This window comes from Spermophilus citellus (assembly GCF_964194105.1).
Source record: "Spermophilus citellus genome assembly, contig: SCAFFOLD_288, whole genome shotgun sequence".
NCBI classification, from domain to species: Eukaryota; Metazoa; Chordata; class Mammalia; order Rodentia; family Sciuridae; genus Spermophilus; species Spermophilus citellus.
Window position 1 is genome coordinate 129,619 of NW_027672945.1, and position 25,253 is coordinate 154,871.

At 38.6% G+C, this 25,253-nt stretch overlaps 1 protein-coding gene across 1 annotated transcript in view; it reads right to left on the reverse strand.

The window, feature by feature from the left end:
- Positions 1-25,253, reverse strand: part of LOC308640334 (uncharacterized protein) — a gene marked incomplete at its 3' end in the record, with an annotated part of 106,093 nt that overhangs the window by 72,226 nt on the left and 8,614 nt on the right. Inside the window, exon 2 of the mRNA XM_081312284.1 lies at positions 8,123-8,249. Coding sequence (XP_081168410.1) covers positions 8,123-8,249 — 127 coding nt within the window. The remainder of the gene's footprint in view (positions 1-8,122; positions 8,250-25,253) is intronic.

Sequence of the window (25,253 nt, forward strand, 5' to 3'; positions counted from 1 at the left end):
ATCCACAGATGTATTATTTTACAAATCTTCTAACTCAAATTAAACTTACACCATCTCTCAAAACAGCAGTCTTTGTCCAAGTTGACATCCATTCCATGGCAGATAATTTCACAGAAAATCCATTACACATACCAGAAAGAACACTGATAAGGAAATTTTAATGAAAAAATGTGCAAATAAGATTAGAGAGACTGACTTATGATAGTAATGTATTACAATGGGTGAACCTAGAGGTCTCCAGAAATGTGCAAAACTTTCCTGCAAATAATGGAAGAAGGGCTGGAATCGTAGAGTAGTGTTAGAGAGCTTGTCTAGCATATGTGAGGCCCTGGGTTCAATTCTCAGCACCATATATGGATAAATAGGAAATTCATTAACAACTAAGAATATTTTTGAAATTATGGAAGAGCAGTCAGATTGCCGCAGTCCTGGCTGGGCACAGAATCACCAGCCACTCAAGCAGGAACAAAACTTTATTTTGAAAAAGCCGCCGCCGGCAAGCCAAGCCCGGTCCTCCCACGCGGGCGTCTGCCGGAACCGTGCGCCTCCCGGAACCAGGGGGGCCCGGACCTCCCCTGGAATTTCCTTCTACTATCTTTCCCCAACCAATGGGAACTCTCCAGCAGTCCAGTAACTTGAGTCCTGTAGCAGGCCAAGGTGAACAGCAGGAGCCCAATTTGCATATAAATGTAAATCTTAGCATAATAATACCTCAGTGGCTAGCTGGGTCACTTTACAACCAAAGGTGCCATTTATATTTTGCTTGTGGCTCCTAGCATCTGCCCCCTTCTGTTTAATTAAGCAACAAGCAATGTGGCTATGGACCGTGCCTGGTAGGTTGTCCAATTTAACATATGGTTCTTACCCGTCATGGGAGAACTGACCTTTAGGCGTTAGCTTCCTGTCTTAGGTTGAATCCATTGTAATCAGATCAACCCGTCACTGACTACCGGTCCAGCATTCAGCCATGCTTGTGGATAGGCCTATGCACCAGTGGGGGGGGTGAGGTTCTTGCCTCACCTCTGTTGGCCCCCAAATTTTGCTTTGGTGCCAGTGGGGGGGTGAGGTTCTTTGCCTCACCTCTGTTGGCCCCCAAATTTTAGACCATCACTAGTAGAAGGGAGGAGGATACAGAAATGCCACGACATTAAGCCAATTGATGGCTCCTTGGAAAAATTGCGTCACTGGTGACACCATCAGCAAAGATATGCCAGTATTACCACAATAAACATGGGGTGAGCTGGCAAGGAAATTGCATCACTGGTGACACCATCAGCAAAGATATGCCAGCAGTACCACAATTCGGTGCACCAGATGATATTTTACAATGTATGCAACTGATATATAGTCCAGGCAAGTTCTGCAAGGAGTTCAAATTGGAGGAGTCTATCAATATGTCCATTTCCTCCCAAAGTAAATCAAGTCCTTGATAGCATTACTTGTTGAGTTATATTCATTGATGCATCAGTTTATACAGTTTACGGTGATTGCTATCATAGAAGCTGTAGTTTGGTTTTATCTCAGTCTTCACCGGAATTGGGATGGAGATGGAAATTTTGGCAATGATGCTAAAGAGACATTATCCTGAACAGAATTATTAAATATAATAAAAAGGAAAGGTGAAAGTAAACAAACAGATCTGTTAAACTCCTTTAAAAACAATCCTCAACAGCTGTTTACCAAATTTAAATTAGCAAACAAATAGATCTGTTAACCATTTTTAAAAACAATCATTAACAGCTGTTTACCTAATTTAAATTAAACCATATAAATCACGTGAATAAAGAAAAAATTCGGATCCATTTTTTTATGAGCGCTCCTCATATAAGAAATATGGACATACACACATACAGACATACAACACAAAACAGAAGTGTGCACACAACATACAACACGTAAGACAATAGTAAATAAAGGCCTTGTAACTATACCTAGGTGAAATCTCCATTGCAATGTTTAAAAACTCCACAGTCAAAAAATAAAACACAGTCAAAAAATAAAACTGATCAGAAAAACATTAACCTAGGTTTGTATGAGCTCAAAAAATAAATAAATAAATAAAATAAAATAAAATAGAACTTTATGATGTGGGAAAAATGCAATAATAAAATAGATATTGAAAAAAAAACACCTTGGTTAATCACTGTCGCAGATGTAAGAATAGCCAAGCTGGAGCTCTGGATGTCAGCTGTTATGGATTTGAGTCAAATCATCTTCTTTTTCTGTAGAAATTGTTTTAGTTAATCTCTCTGGAATCCAAATCGGTTGCTGTTCATCCTGTGGGAAAACACAGATAGCACCCCGATTCCAGACTATCACTGGATCGGGGCCTTTCCATTGTCCTGTTAGAATATCTTTCCAAAGTACCTTAGGCTTATGTACAGTTTTGGGGTACAAGTGTCTTTCCGCAGCACTAAGTCCCGATGAATCTAAATTTAAAAAGTTTAGAGTAAAAAGGGTTATTTTAAGTTTATCTTTGGGGGATATATACCCCTTTCCAATTTCCTCCTTTTGTTTTAATAAGTACATTTTAATAGTTTGATGAGCTCTTTCAACTATGCCTTGTCCTTGTGGATTGTATGGAATTCCTGTTATGTGAGTAATACCAAATGATGAGCAAAATTGTTTAAAAGAGGTGGAAGTATAACCAGGACCGTTGTCCGTTTTTAACTGTTTTGGAACACCCACAGTGGCAAAATTTTGTAAGCAATGAGCTATAACATCTTTAGGTTTTTCTCCGGCATGAAGGGAGCCCATCAAAAATCCGGAAGAGGTATCAACTGTAACATGTAAATATTTTAATTTTCCAAATTCTGGCAAGTGTGTGACGTCCATCTGCCAAATATGGTTAGGTATCAGTCCTCTAGGATTGACTCCAAGTTTAACTTGTGGTAAAAATGTCACACAATTTTGACATTGTTTTATTATATGTCTGGCTTGTTCTTTAGTTATTTTAAAACGTTTTTGTAAAATATTAGCATTGACATGGAACCTTTTATGAAAATTTATAGCTTCTTCTATTGTGGAGAAAATATGTATGTCATGTGTAGATTTATCTGCTAGTTCATTGCCCATACTAAGGGCTCCAGGCAATCCTGTATGTGCCCTGATATGACCTATAAAGAATGGATCTTTTTGTTCCCAGATTAGACTTTGTATAGCAGAAAACAAAGAGAAAACAGTAGAAGAAGGTGAAATCCTACCAGCATCTTCAAGGGATATTATAGCATTAACTACATACTGACTATCAGAAAATAAATTAAATACAGAATCTTTAAACATCATAAAAGCTTGTAATACTGCATTAAGCTCTACCTTTTGAGCTGATTGTTTGGGAACTAAAAATGTAAAAGTTTGATCAGGAGTAACTACTGCTGCTGTACCATTGTTTGACCCATCAGTGAATATATTTGGAGCATTTATGATAGGGGTTTTTCTTGTCATTTTTGGAAAAACTACAGGATGCTTAGACCAAAAAGACAACAAAGGATTAGATGGTAAGTGATTATCAAATGAAACACTAGTTTTACACATGATTATTGCCCAAGTATTTAACTCATTAACTAACTCATCAATTTGATCCATAGTATATGGAGTGATAATTTTATTGGGAGAAATCCCAAATACTCCCTTAGCTGCTTTTATTCCTTTGAGTATTAATTGTCCTACAGCCTCAGGATATCTAGTAAGAATAGTGTTAGGAGAATAAGATAAATGTATCCACAATAATGGACCTTCCTGCCAAAATACTCCTGTAGGAATATTTTTTGTTGGTAGTACAATAAATAATAAAGGCAAACTTATATCAATTCTATCCAAATGCATATTTTCCATATATGTTTCAATGATTTTTAATGTTTTTCTTGCTTCAGGCGTTAACATGCGGGGTGAATTTGGATCTGATGGACCTTTTAGAATATCAAATAAAGGTCCTAACTCTCCTGTTGGTATGCCTAGATAAGGCCTTATCCAATTTATGTCTCCCAATAACTTTTGAAAGTCATTAAGTGATTTGAGTTGATCTACTCGTATTTGAATTTTTGGTGGGCGGACCATGGTTGAGGATAATAGAACTCCTAAATAATTAATTGGAAGATTTAATTGTACTTTATCTATTGCTATCTCTAGATTATAATTTTTCAATAAGTTTGTAAGTGTGGCATAACATTCTAGTAATGTGTTTTTATCTTTATGTGCCAATAATACATCATCCATATAGTGAAATATTTGTAGTTCAGGATTTTGGTTTCTAAGTGGCTGGATTGCTTTATTAACATAAATTTGACACATAGTTGGGCTGTTAGCCATCCCTTGAGGGAGTACTTTCCATTCATATCTCTGATCAGGACCTTCATGATTCAGTGCAGGGATAGTAAATGCAAAATGTGGACTATCCTCGGGATGAATTGGAATTGAAAAGAAACAATCTTTAATATCTATAGCTAAAACATGCCAGGTTTTTGGTAAAGCAGACAATTGAGGAATCCCTGATTGAGCAGGTCCCATAATAACCATCTCATTATTAATGGCTCTTAAATCTTGTAATAATCTCCATTTACCAGATTTCTTTTTAATGACAAAAATGGGAGTATTATGGGGAGATACGGAAGGTTGTATATGTCCTTCCGCTAATTGTTGTCTGACCAAGTCATGGGCTACTTTTATCTTTTCTTTAGTCAGGGGCCACTGAGGAACCCACACTGGTCTTTCTGATTTCCAAGTAATTTTGATTGTCTCAGTGGCCCTTTCTGAAAACCCAATTCATGTCTATTTATTTCTTGATCTATTTGAATAGGTGCTGTTATACTTTGTTCTTGTTCTCTTAATCTTTTTTCTTTCCTAAAGCCTTGTTTAGCCCTAGTAGTGGGCGCATTAGGATTGATGTTATTTGTTAATGTCAATCCTAATTGATCTAGGACATCTCGTCCCGATAAATTTACGGGAAGATGATCCAATACATAGGGCTGTATAGTTCCTTCACATCCTTCAGGATCCCTCCAATCTAATACCATAGCACTTCTATGGGGATTAGTTGCCACTCCTAGGCCTCGAAGCGTTTGAGTGGCTTGTTGTAATGGCCAATGTTTTGGCCATTCTTGACGAGAGATGACACTATGGTCAGCTCCTGTGTCCAGCAGTCCATTAAAGTCATGTCCTTGAATATTTAATTTTAGCATTGGGCGAGAATCTAAATTCAAAGACAGCATAGCCCAATCTACACCTGTGGAGCCTAATCCCTTGGAACCTCTTTCTACATTACGACTGGAAAATTTATCATGCAGGCTGGGTATTATTAATAACTGTGCTATTCTATCTCCTGGTGAAATTACTGATATACCTCTTGGAGAACTAGCTATAATTTTTATTTCACCCTCATAATCGGGATCAATTACCCCAGGACTTATCATAAGTCCTTTTAGTGTAGAAGAACTGCGTCCCAATAATAAGCCTACTGTTCCCTGGGGAAGAGGTCCTTTTACTCCTGTGGGAATGATTTGAACTCCCATCTCTGGAGTTATTACTGCTCTGGCAGAGGAGCAGATGTCCAGCTTTGTGTTCCCTCTAGTTTGTCTGATGAGGGATTTAATGGATAATACGTCCTGGGCACTACCTTGATGGTGCTGTTGGGTTCCTCCATTGCCCCATATATTTGTGGTTTTGGGCCCCGGGGCATTGGGCCCTTTAGTCCGTTTTTTGGCAACGGAGCCTGATACCTTTCTCCACGATATCGTGGGTAAACACTTGGTCCTTGTCCATTTTTTGATAACGGAATACCCTCTATGGTGGTTTGAGAACGGCATTCATTAGCCCAATGTTTCCCTCTATGGCATCGTGGGCAAATACCCGGTATTCTATTCCTTTGATACCCAGCTTTGTTAAACCCTCCTCTTATGGGGCAACTCCTTTTAAAATGTCCTGTTTGATTACAATTATAGCATGTTTTTGGCCTGGCATCTAAAACCTGTTGTACTGCTGCTAAGACTTGCCCTTGTTCATTAATGTCTCTACATAATTTAATATATGTGTTTAAATCTTCATGTCTCCATGGTCTAATGACCTCTCTGCAGCAACAATTTGCTTGGTCATAAGCCAGTTGTTTTATAAATGGCATTACCTGTTCTGTATTACCAAATATCCTAGAGGCTGACTGAATAAGTCTATCTACAAATTCAGTGTAAGGTTCATTAGTTCCTTGTATTACCTTAGATAATTGACCTTGTAAGTCTCCATGCCCCTGTAAAGTTTTCCATGCCCTAACTGCATCTACAGCAATCTGTGTGTATACGCCAGGGTCATATTCAATTTGCTGTCTTTGACCCTCATAAGGTCCCTTTCCCAAAAGCATCTCTATATTTCTTTGAGGATAACTAGCTTCTGCATTTCGCCTAGCTGTCTCCATGCAAAATTCCTCATTGGCAACCTTCCATAATAAATATTGTCCTTCGTTTAGCACAGATCGACACATGTTAGCCCAATCTGCTGGTGTCATGTCCAAGTTGGTAACAGATTCGACCATGCTTATTGTGAAGGGAGCTTGCGGCCCATAGGTCGTTACAGCCTCCTTTAATTGCTTTATTGTTTTGAAATCTAAAGCACGGTGAATTTGTTGCCCTCCTGCCTGCTCAAGTACAGGGCATGCTAATCTTTGGGGTCCTGCCTCAGAATTCAGTCCATCACCTACGGGAGTTGAGGGCCGCTCAGCGGTAGATGGAGCTGTTGGTTGAGTTACGCCCTCTGGTGATAGAACGGAGTTAGTAGCAACCTCCTGTTGTAATTCTCCACCTGATGGCTGCTTTTCCTCTAAGCTTGCTTTTTTTAAATTCTCCTCTGTCTGACTAGCTTGAGAGACCTTCTCTTTTGCTTGACCTAGCGTTTTTTCTACCATAGTCTGGACCTCTAACAATTTACTTAGCAGTTTTTCGGTTTGTTTTTTACTGGATTCTAATCTACTATAAAGGTAACGTAACCCAATAAGATAGGATAAAACAAAGCCAAAACAGAATGAAACAAAAACAGAACAGACAATGGTTGTATCAATTTTCTCTTTCTCAGGGCCGAATAACTTCAAACCTTGAGCCAACCATTTTTCTCAGTTCTCCTGAGAAAATTCTAGGGCTAGGGAGCTTGAAATAAAAACAAAATAAATCAAAACAAGAACACATTGTTTTTCTAAATGTTCACCCATTCTGTCGCCTTCCCTCAGGGACGAGCAGTTTTACTCACCTCTAAGTTTCAGGCGTTCCCCGTGCGGGCCGCCAAATGCCGCAGTCCTGGCTGGGCACAGAATCACCAGCCACTCAAGCAGGAACAAAACTTTATTTTGAAAAAGCCGCCGCCGGCAAGCCAAGCCCGGTCCTCCCACGCGGGCGTCTGCCGGAACCGCGCACCTCCCGGAACCAGGGGGGCCCGGACCTCCCCCGGAATTTCCTCCTACTATCTTTCCCCAACCAATGGGAACTCTCCAGCAGTCCGGTAACTTGAGTCCTGTAGCAGGCCAAGGTGAACAGCAGGAGCCCAATTTGCATATAAATGTAAATCTTAGCATAATAATACCTCAGTGGCTAGCTGGGTCACTTTACAACCAAAGGTGCCATTTATATTTTGCTTGTGGCTCCTAGCATCAGATAATATTGACACTCACAAGGCAAAGGGAGTATTTTGTTGTTAATTTGAATGTATGGAGGAAAAGCAGGATACTAAATAATTTTAAAGCACAAAACACAGGACAGGTTTTTCTATGATAACAAGAGAAAGAATTCAAAGCTTCTCAAAAATATTTTCTGTTGGATAATGTCTCAATGAACCTTTTTGAATTTAGGCTTCCTCCTCTACCTCAACTATGTCCTGTGCTATATGTGGGCCACAGGATTTGACATCAGTGCATTCCTCTAAGTCAACCATATGTCAAGTGAAAGATATATATCATGCCACCAAAGGAAAACATTAAGGCTGAAAATAAACATCATTAACATTGTCTTGTCAGTACCAAGAACTACCACACCTTCTTTATTGAAAGCAAAAATCTGCAACATAGTCTTGTGGAGAAGTTCCCAAAAGATATACTTCAAGGGAAGTAAACTAAATAATGATAATTAGGAATTTTGAAGGAAAGTTAACTCACCCACAAAGACTAGGTTGCTGTAGTTCTCCAACATCACTTCTCTATATAAATTCTGCTGAGCAGGATCAAGGCATTCCCATTCCTCCTCAGAGAAATCAATAGCCACATCCCCGAATGTCAATGGCTCCTGAAATAAAAATTGTTAGATCAAAAGAACATGGACCAAACAATTATTCAGTTTTTAATTTGAATTAAGAGTTAGTAGAACTGACTGTCATGTAGGAGAGTGACATTAATTATGTAATAAGATATTTTCCATTATCTAATTCAGAGGAAAATACATAAGTCCAAAAACAGTATATATTCCATATCAGAGTGAAGTGAAGGATATATACCATAACCCAAGCACTGAATCAAAGCCCAACTCCTAACTTTTCTGCCATCAGTGAATGTGAAATTTGGTGGACATTCTAGATGCAAATCAGACTTGTCAAAGATATTCTCATAAGGAGATTGTGCACAAGGGAGACAAAAAGACTGGTAAAAAAGCTTTTGAAAACAGTCTGGTTCGTATTCTCTCTGCTTTCTATCCATGATATAGATTGAGATTCCCAATACAATTAGTTTCAATTATCATCCATGACACATTCCCAATGTGTAAAATATTCATAAAATATTAATGTTTGGAGACATGTAAAGTGACACTTCCACCTTGTGAAAAGACAAACTTGAATTATTTCACGTTCTATAAGCAGTTGAATGAGTGAATAAATTTGGTACAATAGAATGAACAATGGGTTACAGAAGACTTCAAGGAGGAGATTAAAAAATTCTTAAAGGTAAACAAGAAAATAGACACAACATATCAAAATCTCTTGGAAACTATGAAAGCAGTACTGAGAGTAAACTTCATGGCATGGAGTTCATTCCTTAAAAAAACAAAAAGTCAATAATTGATCTCATACTTCATCTCAAAGCCCTAGAAGAACAAATCAACAGCAAACGCAGTAGAAGGCAGGAAATAATTAAAATTAGAACTGAAATTAAATTAAAAGCAACAATTAAACCTTGACAAAAAGTTGGTTCTCTGACAGACCCTATGCTAATAAAGAGAAGGAGAGAGAAAATTCAAAATACCAGCATACATGATGAAAAAGGCAATATCCCAACAGACACCTCAGAAATAGAGAGGATATTTAGAAATTACCTTGAAAATGTGTACTCCCAAAAAATAGAAGACATTGAAGGCATCAACAAATTTCTTAAGTCATATGATACGCCCATATTGAATCAGGAAGACATACACAATTTAAACAGACCAATATTAAATGATGAAATACAAGATGCCATCAGAAGCTTATCAACCAAGAGAAGCCCAAGCCCAGACGGATACACTGCCGAGTTAAACAAGACCTTTAAAGAAGAAATTCAAAATACCAATATCCTTCAATTTATTTCAGAAAATAGAGAAAGAAGCAGCACTTCCAAACTCATTCAATGAGGCCAATATCACCCTGATCCCAAAACCAGACAGGGACAAATGAAAGAAAGAAATCTTCAGGCCAATATCTCGAATGAACATAGATGCAAAAATTATGAATAAAATTCTGGCAAATTAAATACAAAAACATATTAAAAAGGTCGTGCACCAAGATCAAGTGGGGTTTGTCCAGGAATACAGGGTTGGTTCAACATATGGAAATCAATAAAGGTAATTCATCACATCAATAGACTTAAAAATAATAATCATATGATCATCTCAAGAGACACATAAAAAATATTTGACAAAATACAGCACCCTTTAATGTTCAAAAAATTAGAAACACTTGAGATAACAGGAACATACCTCAACATCATACTGGCTCTCTACATTAAGCCTAAGGCCAACATCATTCTAAAGGGAGAAAAACTAAAGGCATTCCCTCTAAAAACTGAAACAAGACAGGGGTGCTCTCTAACACCATTTCTATTCAACATATTTCTTGAAACACTGGCAAGAGCAATTAGAGAGATGAAAGAAATTAGGGAATAACTACAGGAAAAGAACTTAAATTAGCACTATTTGCTGAAAATACGATTCTATACCTAGAAGACCCCAAAAGCACCACCAGAACTTCCAGAACTAAAACTGAATTCAGCAAAGCAGCAGGATATAAAATTAACACACATTAAAAAAGGCATTTCTGTATATCAGTGACAAAGCCTCAAGAAGGAAATAAGAAAACCTACCCCATTTACAGTAACTTAAAAAAAAGAAAACATAAGATACTTGGGAATCAACTTAACGAAAGAGGTGAAAGATCTATACAAGGAAACCTACAAAACCCTAAAGAAAGAAATCAAAGAAGACCTTAGAAGATGGAAAGATCTACCTTACTCTTGCATAGGCAGAATTAATATTATCAAAACGACCATACAACCAGAAGCGCTATACTGATTTAATGCAATTCTGATCAAAATCCAATGACATTTCTCATTGAAATAGAAAAGGCAATCATGAAATTCATCTGGAAAAATAAGAATCCCAGAATAGCTAAAGCAATTATAAGCAGGAAGTCAAAGCAGGTGATATCACTATACCAGACGTTAAACTATACTACAGAGCAATAGTAACAAAAACAGCATGGTATTGGCACTAAAACAGGCCGGTAGAACAATGGTACAGATTAGAGGACACATAGACTAACCCACAAAATTACAATTATATTACATTAGACAAAAGTGCCAAGAACATGGATTGGAGAAAATATAGCCTCTTCAACAAATGGTGCTGCGAAAAGTGGAAATCCATTTTCAAAAAAATGAAATTAAAACCCTATCTCTCACCATGCACAAAACTCAACTCAAAGTGGATCAAGGACCTACGATTTAAACCAGAGACTCTGCATCTAATAGATGAAAAAGTAGGCCATAATCTTTGTTACATCGGGCTAGGTCGCCCCAACTTCCTTAATAAGATGCCTATAGCACAAGAAATAAAACCAAGAGTCAACAAATGGGATGGTTTAAAATTAAAAATTTTCTTCTCAGAAAAAAAATCTGAGGTGAACAGAGAGTCTACATCCTGGGAGTAGATTTTTACCCCTCACACATCAGATAGAGAACTAATATCTAGTATATAAAGAACTCAAAATTAAAGCACCAAAAAACCCAATAATCCAACCAACAAATTGGCCAAGGACCTGAATAGACACTTACCAGAAAAGGATGTAGAATCAATCAACAAATATTTTTTTTAAAAATTTCACCATCTCTTGCAATTAGAGAAATGCAAATCAAAACCACTCTAAGATATCATCTCACTCCAGTCAGAATGGCAGCTATCATAAAGACAAACAACAAGTGTTGGCAAGGATGTGGGGGAAAAGGAACACTCATACACTGCTGATGAGACTGCAACTTGCTGCAAACAACATGGAAAACTGTATAGAGATTCCTTCGAAATCTGGGAATAAAAACACCATTTGACCCAGATATTCCTCTTCTCGGACTATTCTCAAAGGACTTGAAAACAGCATACTACAGGGTCACAGCCATGTCAATATTTATTGCAGCACAATGCAGAATAGCAAACTGTGGAGCCAACCCAGATGCCCTTCAGTGGATGAATGGATAAAAATATGGGGCATATATACACAATGCAACTTTACTCAGCAATAATAAAATCATGGCAGTTGCACATAAGTGGATGGTATTGGAGAATTAAAGTTAGGCAAACCCAAAAAATAAATGTTGAATGGTTTCTCTGATATTAGGAGGCTGACTATAGTGGGGTAGGGAGGGGGAACACGGGAGGAATAGATGAATTCTACATAGGGCAGATGGGTTGGAGGGGACGGGAAGAGGCAGGGGATTAACAGTGATTGTGGAATGTGATGACACCATTATCCAAAGAACATGTATGAAGACACAAATTGGTGGCAACATACCTTACATACAACAAGAGATATGAAAAATTGTGATATATATATATATATATATATATATATATGTGTGTGTGTGTGTGTGTGTGTGTGTGTGTGTGTGTGTGTGTATTAAGAGTTGTATTGCAGAAAGAAATGAGTACATATATAATGGCATAAATTAGCATGAATATACTTTTTGTACAGAAATACGAAAAATTGTGCTCTATGTGTGTAATAAGAATTGTAATGCATTCCAATGTTGTCGTCAATTTAAAAAAATAAATAAATTTTTTAAAAAGAAAGGTATTGAAACCCATTGGGGAAACTATAAGCCTACATGGCTATATATCTTAAAAACACAGAGCTGGAAGGGAAGATGCATGAACAACATGAGGAACCAAGATAGAATGTGCCACAAACAAAGATGCTACATTATTAGAATCCATGGTCAGAATAGCAGGATAAATGTGAGAAGGTACATATTTTTTTGTGAATTAAAGGATGATATGAGAGCAAATACAGGCAGCAAAGGATCATTTTGATAAAGAGCTACATAAGCAAATACAGAAAGCAAAAGATTACTTCAATAAGGAGATAGAGATTTTGAAAAAAAAAAAAGAGATCCTTGAAATGAAGGAAACAGTAAACCAAATTAAGAACTCAATAGGCAGCATCTCCAACAGAATAGATCACTTGGAAGACAGAACCTCTGACACTGAAGGCAAAATATATAATCTTGAAAAAATAAAGTTGACCCCAGTTAAGATGGTAAGAAACCATGAGCAGAAGATTCAAGAATTGTGAGATAATATGAAAAGACCAAATTTAACAACTATTGGGATAGATGAAGGCATAGAGGTCTAAACTACAGAAATGGACAATCTATTCAATGAAATAATACCAGAAAAATTTCCAAACATGTAGAGTGAATTGGGAAATCAAATACAAGGATCATAGAGGACACCAAATGAACAAGATCACTACAGGTCTACACCAATGTACATCATAATGAAAACACCTAGAATACAGGAGAAGCAGAGCATTTCAAAAGCCACAAGAGAAAGGAATCAAATTACATATGGGGAAAACAAATCAGAATCTCATATTTCTGAACTGAGACCTTGAAATCTACAAGATCCTGCAACAATATAAACCAAGCTCTGAAAGAAATGGATGCCAACCAAGAATCACACCCTGCAAAATTAAATTTTGATTAGCAAGTAGATTTTGATTCAGATGTTATTTTATGACAAAATAAAAACCTTCCATCATATGCAAATTTAAAAGAATTTACGAGAAACCTGCACTACAGAACATCCTTGGCAAAATATTTCATGAGGAGGAAATGAACAACAATAAAAAATCAGAAGAGGGTAGTATCACTCTAAAGGAAACCCTATTAAAGAGAAACTGACTTAGTTAAATACCAAAAATAAACAAAAATAACTGGGAATACAAATGTTGTCTCAATAATAACCCTGAAAGTTTAGCTCCAACTCAGCCATCAAAAGACAGGCAGATTGGATGAAAAAAAAAAAGATCAACAATATACTGCCTCCAAGAGACTCATCTCATAGGAAAAGACACCCACAGACTGAAGGTGACAGGTTGGAAAAAAATATATCACTCAGGCTGGGGCTGGGGCTCAGTGGTAGAGCACTAGCCTAGCACATGTGGGACCCTGTATTCGATCCTCAGCACCACATAAAACTAAATAATAAAGGTATTGTGTCCATGTACAAAAAATAAATATTAAAAAACCTACCACTCACATGGACTGTGGAGGCAAGCAGGGGTTTCCATTCTTATATCAAATAATGTGGACTTCAAGTGAAAGTTAATCAAAAGGGATAAAGAAGGACACTACATACTACTTAAAGGAACCATATACCAACAAGACAGAACAATTATAAATATACACACCCCCAAAATAATGGAGCATCTATGTTCAAACAGACTCTTCTCAAGTTTAAGGGCCAAGTAGACCACAAGACCATAATTCTGGGTGACTTTAACACACCTCTTTTACCACTAGATACATCTTCCAAACAATATCCAGACAGAAACTATAGAATTCATAAAACAATCAACAACTTATATTTCCCTAACATACATAGACTATTTCATCCTTCAACACTTTCTTGAAGACACTTTCTTCTCAGCAGCAAATGGATCCTTCTCTAAAATAGACCATATGTCATGCCAAAAAGGAACTCTAAGCAAATACAGAAAAGTAAAGATACTATCCTGCATTCTATCAGATCATAATGGAATGAAATTAGAAATCAATGATAAAAATAGAAGCTACTACAACACCTGGACACTAAATAATATGCTAGTGAATGAACAATGGGTTGTAGAAAACATAAAAGAGGAGATTTAAAATTCTTAGAGGTGAATGAGTACACAGATACAACATATCAAAATCTCTGGGACAGCTGATTCTGGCGGCCTGCCCCGCAGCTACAGGAGGCGTGGCGCCACAGAGAAGGGATTAAATGGTAAGCAGGGAGACAGTTGCCTGCAACATGGTGGTGTCCCAACTGCCAAGCGGGCACTGACCCCCGGGCTGAGTTCGGGATTGCAGACGGGGAAGGAGGCTGTGCAGCCCCTTCCCCCACAAGGGACACTCCACTAAGGCAACCAGCGGCCACCATCTTGGAGAGCTGAGGTATCCACCGCCACTCTCCGACAGATTGCAGTGGCAAAACGGGTGTGTGTCACTCAGTTCAGCCCCCATACTTAGGGGGATTTCGCATAAAATCTCTCCTAGACTTTCAGGGGAAGGGAGTATCACAGTGAGCCTGCATAAAGACTAAAGGAGAACTAGAGGCACCTGACCTTCAACCCCCCCTCCCATCAGCAGCCAAAACAAAACCTGTCTAGCCAGCGCTGGGGGAGGGGTAAACAGAAAAAATCAAAACCATAGAGTGACGGGGATCCCAAAAGCCAACGCTGTGACCCCGGAGATCCAGGCCGTCTGATTCTGGCGGTCTGCCCCGCGGCTACAGAAGGCGTGGCGCTGCAGAGAAGGGATTAACTAGCAAGCAGGGAGATAAGTGGTTGCCACAAAGTGGAATCCCACCAGCCAAGCCCGCACTGACCCCCGGGCTGAGTACGGGATTTCAGACGGGGAAGGAAGTGGTACAGTTCTATTTCCCACAAGGGAAACAAAACAATAGAGTGCCTGGGTTCCCAATAGCCACCCTCCACACCCAACAAACGGCAGGCCCAGAGTACAGTTTGAAGTGCCGAGAACCATCACTCAGGGGAAATCTGGTCTAGCAGGAGAAACCAAGACTAGCAGGAGAAACCAGGAGACTAGAGGCAAGGCCCTCACGACTGGGCAGCTGTAAACTGCAGTCCCGCCGCGACAGCTCACCCACTGCCCGCGTAACTGGGCGGTAGGAGAACGCCCACCCGCTGGCGACTGATCACCTGCCTGCGGCCTGTGATACTGGGCGGCTGGAGATTGCCCGCCTGCCACGACAGGGAGCTGAAATGAAACAGAGACAGTCCAGTCACACCCCCCCATTAGGGCACCCCGGAAAGGAGACTGGGGCCCGTCATAGCAGAGTAGTGTCGTCACTGGAGCTCGGACGTCGGAATTCCTTCCCAGCGAAATCCACGTTAGCAGGCATAGTTTAACAACACAAAGGAGAGACATCAGAGTAATACAGAAACAAAACAAATCTATAGAAGAGAGCAGAAACATGACAATCAAAAAGAGCTAGAAAGTAACGTAGACAACATGAGAAAACAAGGGAAAAAAGGATTACAAGCAATGCAAGACAACTCAATTCTCCAGGAGGACATAGAAACATCAGAAACAGGGATAGTGAAAGAACTCAAGGCATACCTAACTCGAATGGAAAGGAATATTAGAGAAGACATAAGACAGCAAGTCCAAGAAATAAAAGTATATTTTGAAAATGAATTAAACAAACAAATTCAAATGGCTAAGAACGAGCTCTACCAGGAGATAGAGATCTTAAAAAAAAAATCAAACAATAATCCTAGAATTACAGGAAACTATAAACCAAATTAAAAACTCAAACGAGAATATTACAAATAGACTTGATCAAGTAGAAGTCAGAACATCAGATAATGAAGACAAGGTTTATCAACTTGAAAAGAATATAGTCAACACAGAGAAGATGCTTAAATCCCATGAGCAATCTATTTAAGAGATATGGGATGTCATAAAAAAACCAAATCTGAGAGTCATAGGGATAGAAGAAGGCACAGAGTTTCAAACCAAAGGAATGGACAGCATATTAAATGAAATAATTCTAGAAAACATCCCAGAGATGAAACATGGAATGGATTGCCAAATCCTGGAAGCCTACAGGACCCCAAACATTCAAAACCATAGTAGACCAACTCCAAGACATATAATTATGAAGATAGCCAACGTACAGAACAAGGAGAGAATATTAAAAGCTATGAGAGAAAAGAGGCAGATTACATTCAAGGGTAAACCAATTAGGTTAACAACCGATTTCTCATCACAAACTTTGAAAGCGAGAAGATCCTGGAATAATGTATTTCAAACGCTAAAAAATAATGGATTCCAACCAAGAATACTATATCCAGCAAAATTGAGCTTCAAATTTGACAATGAAATTAAAATCTTTCACGATAAACAAAAGCTAAAAGAATTTGCAGCAAGAAAACCAGCTCTGCAAAGCATTTTGAACAAAACACTACAAGAAGAGGAATTGAAAAATAGTGCCCAAAACTAACAGCAGGAGGTATCTCAGGAAAGGGGGAGGAAAATAACCAAAAAGCAAAACTAGCCAAACTAAAATAAATAAATAAAGAAGCATGACTGGAAGTACAAATCATATCTCAATTGTAACCTTAAATGTTAATGGCCTAAACTCACCAATCAAGAGACATAGGCTAGTAACCTGGATCAAAAAAACAAATCCAACAATATGCTGCCTTCAGGAGACACATATGATAGGAAAAGACATACACAGGCTGAAAGTAAAAGGTTGGGAAAAATCATACCACTCACATGGCCGTCGGAAGCAAGCAGGAGTGGCCATACTCATATCGAATAAAATCAACTTCAAACCTAAGTTAATCAAGAAGGATAAAGAAGGTCACTATATACTGTTAAAAGGAACCATCCACCAACATGACATAACAATCATCAATTTGTATGCACCAAACAATGGAGCTGCAACGTTCATAAAACAAACTCTCCTCAAGTTCAAGAGTCAAATAGACCACAACACAATAATTATGGGTGACTTCAACACACCGTTCTCGCCATTAGACAGATCCTCTAGACAAAAGCTGAATAAAGAAACTATAGAACTCAACAGCACAATCAATAACCTAGACTTAACCGACATATATAGAATATATCAACCATCATCAAGTGGGTATACGTTCTTCTCAGCAGCACATGGATCCTACTCAAAGATAGACCATATATTATGCCATAAGGCAACTCTTAGTAAATATAAAGGTGTGGAGATAATACCATGCACCATATCTGATCATAATGGAATGAAATTGGAAATCAATGATAAAAGAAGGAAGGAAAAATCCTACATCACATGGAAAATGAACAATATGTTATTGAATGATCAATGGGTTATAGAAGACATAAAGGAGGAGATGAAAAAATTCTTAGAATCAAATGATAACACAGACACAACATACCGGAATCTATGGGACACAATGAAAGCAGTTTTAAGAGGGAAATTCATTTCTTGGAGTTCTTACCTCAAAAAAAGAAAAAAACCAACAAATAAATGAACTCACGCAACACCTCAAAAACCTAGAAAAGGAAGAGCAAAACAACAGCAAATGTAGTAGAACACAAGAAATAATTAAAATTAGAGCAGAAATCAACGAAATTGAAACAAAAGAAACCATTGAAAAAATTGATAAAACTAAAAGTTGGTTCTTTGAAAAAATAAATAAGATAGACAAGCCCTTAGCCATGCTAACGAAAAGAAGAAGAGAGAGAGAACTCAAATTACTAACATACGGAATGAAAAAGGCAATATCACAACAGACACTACAGAAATACAGAAGATAATTAGAAAGTATTTTGAAACCCTATATTCCAATAAAATAGAAGATAATGAAGATATCGATAAATTTCTTAAGACATATGATTTGCCCAGATTGAGACAGGAAGACACACACAATTTAAACAGACCAATAACAAAAGAAGAAATAGAAGAAGCCATCAAAAGACTACCAACCAAGAAAAGCCCTGGACCGGATGGGTATACAGCGGAGTTCTACAAAACCTTCAAAGAAGAATTAATACCAATACTTTTCAAGCTATTTCAAGAAATAGAAAAAGAAGGAGCTCTTCCAAATTCATTCTATGAGGCCAACATCACTTTGATCCCAAAACCAGACAAAGATACTTCAAAGAAAGAAAACTACAGACCAATATCTCTAATGAACTTGGATGCAAAAATTCTCAATAAAATTCTGGCGAATCGAATACAAAAACATATCAGAAAACTTGTGCACCATGATCAAGTAGGATTCATTCTTGGGATGCAAGGATGGTTCAATATACGGAAATCAATAAATGCTATTCACCACATCAATAGACTTAAAGACAAGAACCACATGATCATCTCGATGGATGCAGAAAAAGCATTTGACAAAGTACAGCATCACTTTATGTTCAAAACATTAGAAAAATTAGGGATAACAGGAACTTACCTCAACATTGTGAAAGCTATATATGCTAAACCTCAGGCTAGCATCATCCTAAAAGGAGAAAAACTGAAGGCATTCCCTCTAAAATCTGGAACAAGACAGGGATGCCCTCTATCACCACTTCTATTCAATTTAGTTCTCGAAGTACTAGCCAGAGCAATTAGACAGACAAAAGAAATTAAAGGCATAAAAATAGGAAAAGAAGAAATTAAACTATCGCTATTTGCGGATGACATGATAATATACTTAACAGACCCAAAAGAGTCTACAAAGAAGCTGCTAGAGTTAATAAATGAATTCAGCAAAGTGGCAGGTTATAAAATCAACATGCATAAATCAAAGGCATTCCTATATATCAGCAACAAAATCTCTGAAATGGAAATAAGGAAAACCACTCCACTCACAATATCCTCAAAGAAAATAAGATACTTGGGAATCAACCTAACAAAAGAGGTGAAAGATTTATACAATGAAAACTACAGAACCCTAAAGAGAGAGATAAAAGAAGATCTCAGAAGATGGAAAAATGTACCCTGTTCATGGATAGGCAGAACTAACATCATCAAAATGGCGATGTTACCCAAAGTTCTCTACAGGTTTAATGCGATGCCAATCAAAATTCCAATGGCATATCTTGTAGAAATAGACAAAGCAATCATGAAATTCATATGGAAAAACAAAAGACCCAGAATAGCAAAAGCAATTCTAAGCAGGAAGTGTGAATCTGGAGGTATAGCGATACTGGAGGTCAAACTGTACTACAAAGCAATAGTAACAAAAACAGCATGGTACTGGTACCAAAACAGGCAGGTTGACCAATGGTACAGAATAGAAGACACAGAGAATAATCCACAAAGTTACAACTATCTTATATTTGATAAAGGGGCTAAAAGCATGCAATGGAGGAAGGATAGCATCTTCAACAAATGGTACTGGGAAAATTGGAAATCCATATGCAACAAAATGAAATTGAATCCCTTTCTCTCGCCATCCACAAAAATTAACTCAAAATGGATCGGGGAGCTAGATATCAAATCAGACACACTGTGTCTGATAGAAGAAAAAGTTGGATACGATATACATATTGTGGGGTCTGGCTCCAAATTCCTTAATAGGACACCCATAACCCAAGAGTTAACAACTAGAATAAACAAATGGGACTTACTTAAACTAAAAAGTTTTTTCTCAGCAAGAGAAACAATAAAAGAGGTAAATAGAGAGTCTACATCCTGGGAACAAATTTTTACCCCTCACACCTCCGATAGAGCTCTAATATCCAGAATGTACAAAGAACTCAAAAAATTAAACAATAAGATAACAAATAACCCAATTAACAAATGGGCCAAGGACCTGAACAGACACTTCTCAGAGGAGGACATACAATCAATCAACAAGTACATGAAAAAAATGCTCACCATCTCTAGCAATCAGAGAAATGCAAATCAAAACCACCCTAAGATACCATCTCACTCCAGTAAGATTGGCAGCCATTATGAAGTCAAACAACAATAAGTGTTGGCGGGGATGTGGGGGAAAGGGCACACTTGTACACTGCTGGTGGGGCTGCAAAATGGTGAGGCCAATTTGGAAAGTAGTATGGAGATTCCTAGGAAAGCTGGGAATGGATCCACCATTTGACCCAGCTATTGCACTTCTCGGACTATTCCCAGAGGACCTTAAAAAAGCACTCTATAGGGATACGGCTGCATCAATGATTATAGCGGCACAATTCACAATAGCTAGACTGTGGAACCAATCTAGATGCCCCTCAATAGATGAATGGATAAAAAAAATGTGGCATATATACACAATGGAGTATTATGCAGCACTAAGAAATGACAAAATCATAGAATTTGCAGGGAAATGGATGGCATTAGAACAGATTATGCTAAGTGAAGCTAGCCAAGCCCTAAAATACAAATGCCAAATGTCTGCTTTGATATAAAGAGAACAAATAAGAACAGAACAGGAAGGAAGAACATGAGGAAAAGACTACAGTAAACAAAGACGAATGGGGGGAGAGAAACGGGGAGAGAAGAGAAAGCACATGGAAATGGTAGGAGACCTTCAATGATACATAAAATTATAAGAGGTTATGAGGGGCAAGGGGGAGGGAAAAAGAGGGAGAGAATTGAACAACAGCAGGGGAGGTAGAGAGGGAAGATGGGAGGGGAGGGGAGGGGAGGGGGGATAGTAGGGGATAGGAAAGGTAGCAGAATACAACAGTCACTAATATGGCATTATGTAAAAATGTGAATATGTAATAGATGTGATTCTGCAATCTGTATTTGGGGTGAAAATGGGAGTTCAAAACACAATTTGAGTCAAATTTATGAAAGATGATATATCATGAACTATGTAATGCTTTAAATAATCAATAAAAAAAAGAAAAGAAAAGAAAAGAAAAGAAAAGAAATTAAAATTTGTAAAACACACACACAAAAAAATCTCTGGGACACTATGAAGGCATTACTAAGAGGAAAGTTTATTGCATGGAGTTCATTCCTTTAAAAAAGAGAAAGTCAATAAATGACCTAAAATTACATCTCAAAGCCCTAGGAAAAACAATTAATCAACACCAAAAGCAGTAAAGGACAGAAAATAATTAAAATCAGAGCTGAGATCAATGAAATTAGAACAAAAGAAGCAAATAAAAATTGACAAAGTAACTGGGAATGGAACCACCATTTGACTCAGCTATCCCACCCTGGACTATACCCAAAAGGACTTAAAAACAGCATACTACAGGGGCACAGTCACAATGTTTTTAGCAGCACAATTCACAAGAGTTAAACTGTGGAGCCAACATAGATGCCCTTTGGTGGATGAATGTATAAAGAAAACGTGGCATTTGTACACAATGGAATATTACTCAGCAATAAAAGAAAATAAAATCATGGCATTTGCAGGCAAATGGATGGCATTGGAGAAGATAATGCTAAGTGAAGTTAGCCAAACCCAAAATAAGAAATGCTGAATGTTTTCTCTGATATAAGGAGTCTGACTCATAGTGGGATAGGGAGGGGGATCATGGGAGGAATAGATGGGCAGAGTGGTGTTAGGAATAGGGAGGGGAAAGGGATTAGCAAGGATGGATAATGATGTCTATTATATTCCACCAAAGTACATGTATGAACACACGAATTGATGTCAACCTACTCTATGTACAGAGATATGAAAAATTGTGCTGTATGTTTAATAAGAATTGTAATATATTCTGCTGCCATATATTTTTAAATTTTAAAAAATTTTCAAAATGAAACGTTGGCTCTTTGAAAAACAAATACATTTGATAAAAAAGTCCTTTTCAAATTTGCAGAAAAAGTATTTTAAAATTTATAAATTGTATATATGAAAACAAAAATTCTATTCCTCAAATGACTCCATTAAAGAGAACAAGGAGAAGTGACAGATGAAAAAAAAAAAAAAAAACAAATTGCCTCACCTTTAACCAAACTCTTCTAAGAAAGGAGAACAGAGACTACAAGAGAAATGCAGGCAAGACCCGTGAACAGCCCCTTCAAATAGCTGGTATCTAAATGTCCCTTCATCACAAAGCAATCAACATCTTTAGAAAGGACGGACTGAACATTAAAGTCACATTGAACACAAATTGAGACAGTGTTGAAGAACATGTGGGGTTATCATGAAGGTCCACAGAAACAGATGTGGACCCTATAGCACCTGTTCATATGGGGACACAGTGCGCTCCTCCAGAGCCTGGTGACAGAGGATGTCCATTTGGGAATAGATAAATAATAAACTATGGAAAATAACCATTTCTGGCAATCAGCCACATTTTGTTTGCCATATTGCATACAGTTTGACAAATACTATGAAACACCATGTCAGTTTTATATAGCTGTCACATAAATGTCACATTTCACATATAAGCATACTTAAATAGTACATCTGCAGAATTTGAAAAAAATCAAATACAGATCAGCACATAAAAGACTGAATTACACACCCTGGGTATAGATGATAGGACTCCTCATTACACAGAGGACAGCTTCCCTCAGGTTCATCTATGACAACACCCCATCAAAATTTCACCATAATTTCCTTTTCATTGTAGACAGAACCAAAGCAAACAGTTTGAAAATTCTTCTGGAAGGTTGAATTAATATGAAATTAGCCAGGAATTCTGAACACTAAGAGGAAAAGCAAGAGCTGCCATTACCAGGCACTACTGCATGATATAAAATTATCATATTGCAGTAATTGGAGGACCAAAAAAATCACAATGCAGAAATTTCATAGATGAGTCTACATGTATGTAAATGTCAATTTTATTATGAAGTGCAATGAAAAGGCCTAGCTAAATGCAACCATCTCCAGCAGAGGATTTAATGTGAATGAACAAGACAACCCAACATGAAGGGAGGTGTGGGAACTGGAGGTGCAGAGCACTGGTAGGACTTGGGGGCAGGACGTGAGTGGTACTGGATTATACTCCAGCACCCCAAAGAAGCACATAGAGGAGGATTATGTTTCAAAATTATACCAGAATAGGAGGCTCCTGGATTCTCTTCACACATGGATGCACCAAATAAACACCTACTTCTGTTTTGAGTCCCCCTTAAATAAAGTTATACACGGATTGAGAGACATATGCATTGGACCACTCAGAAAATCTCTACCATTCGAAGGGCAGGCAAATTTGAGGGACACGTAGGCATTAGCCCTGCCTTGAGCAATGTGCCACATAATTGGGACAGAATACCCCAATCCAATGTCACCCAGGGTACAGGAAGACTGATTGGGGTCACAAATGGGGCACATTGAACACTAAATAACTTGTAGCTGGAAATGCAATTTGCCTGGTGCTCATATAAAAAAGAGCTGGATATGCAGAAGTATCAGGAGGAAAGGAAAGGGGTGGTTTTCTATGGCTGTGGAGGGTCATGAGCTTTATCCTAGGGACCAGGGCAGAAGGGGAGTGAGGTCTCAAGGGTCCCAGTTTATCCCTAGAAGGGATTTGCCAGCATGATCTGCAAATTGTGGTTGCTAACATCCCTTGTACTTTTTATGATCTATCTTGAGACAAAGGCTGAGTCTGGCCTTGAACTTGTGCTCAGCCTCCCAAGTGGCTGGGATCACAGCCACTCAGCAGCCCTGCCTGAGCCCTCTCCCCCCTACCTCAGTAATAACTCCAGGCCTGAACAGTTCTTTCTGGAAGAAGTATGTCCAGGCACTCAGAGTCCAACATTTTTTCCCATCGCATGGACTCCATCCTAACCCACCAAGCTTTGGGAGCAATGGCAACTGTGCATGTGCAAATCTCCCTGGATCACAAAAGAGGGGCTTCACATTGATGTCTGAGTATTTCCCTGTGCTACAATCTGCACCAGGAGTGAAGCAAAAGCGGTCAAAACCCTGTTTCATTCTAGAACAGGCTCACACCACCTTCTTGCAGTGAGCACATGCAGCCTGTGTTCTATCCAATTGCATCAGGAATTCAGCCCCCAGCCAAGTAGGAGAGCTTCTGCAGCCTGAGTCCAGCAGTGGGAAAGGCTCCTATCAAATAGGCAAAGGAGCTGGTCCTCCAACGACGTGGGTATGGAGAAAGAGACCCGCTCACATGGGGCTAGAATATCAGTTTAGTGCAGCCATTTTTAAAAATAGCATGGAGTTCTTTAAAAGCTAACAACCACTCTGGACGCATTTCCAAAGGAACTTGAACCCGTGTGTTAATAAATGGCTGCATGCATACTGATGTTCCAGGATCCACAGGATCCAGGAGGAGAAAACATCTGAAGTGGCTTCTGGATAAGGAGATTCCTCCCAGCCTCAGAGCAGTCACCTGCTCCCCTGAGATACTACTTCCCCTAAATGCACCTTCTCAAAGGTCAACAGGTGGCTGATATGTACCAGATGCTCAGGAGACCTCAGATGTGCCAGGTGTGGGATCCTCGAGTCAGGCAGAGCCAAAACAGGACCAGGAAAATGTCACAGAGGGCATGAGACCCCTGGGACATGCAGTCCACAGGGGGGACACTCAGCCCAAAGTCATTCTGACAAGGTGTCTGGCCTGGGAGAGAAAGAGGGAGTACACATGCATACGCGCGCGTGCACACACACACACACACACACACAAATTTTAACTGGAAATGGGGACAGGGGACTGGAATTTGATGAATTCGTTGATACATGTGTACAGCTTTCGTCTGGGAGACAGGGTTCTGGATCTGACATTTTGCTTCCCTTACATTTAGAACATTCAGGGGGACTGAGGCAGGAGGGCACACACCTGTAATCCTAGCCACTCGGGAGGCTGAGCACAAGTTCAAGGCCAGACTCAGCCTTTGTCTCAAGATAAATGATAAAAAGTATGAGGGATGTAGCTCAGTGGGAAAGGAGCTCTGCATTCAATCCACTATGCCCCCCATGCCCCCCCCAAAGAAAAGCTCAGGAGGAAGAAAAACCTGAGACCCCTGCAGATCTCAGCCCCCTTGGGTAGGAAAGGTGCCACGGTCCCAACACTCTGAAATCCACCAAAGAAGAAATTCAGGGAGGAGACTTTAGCTGCCAATTTATACAGGAGATACCCATATGTTCAAAAATAAGAATAAAAAGAA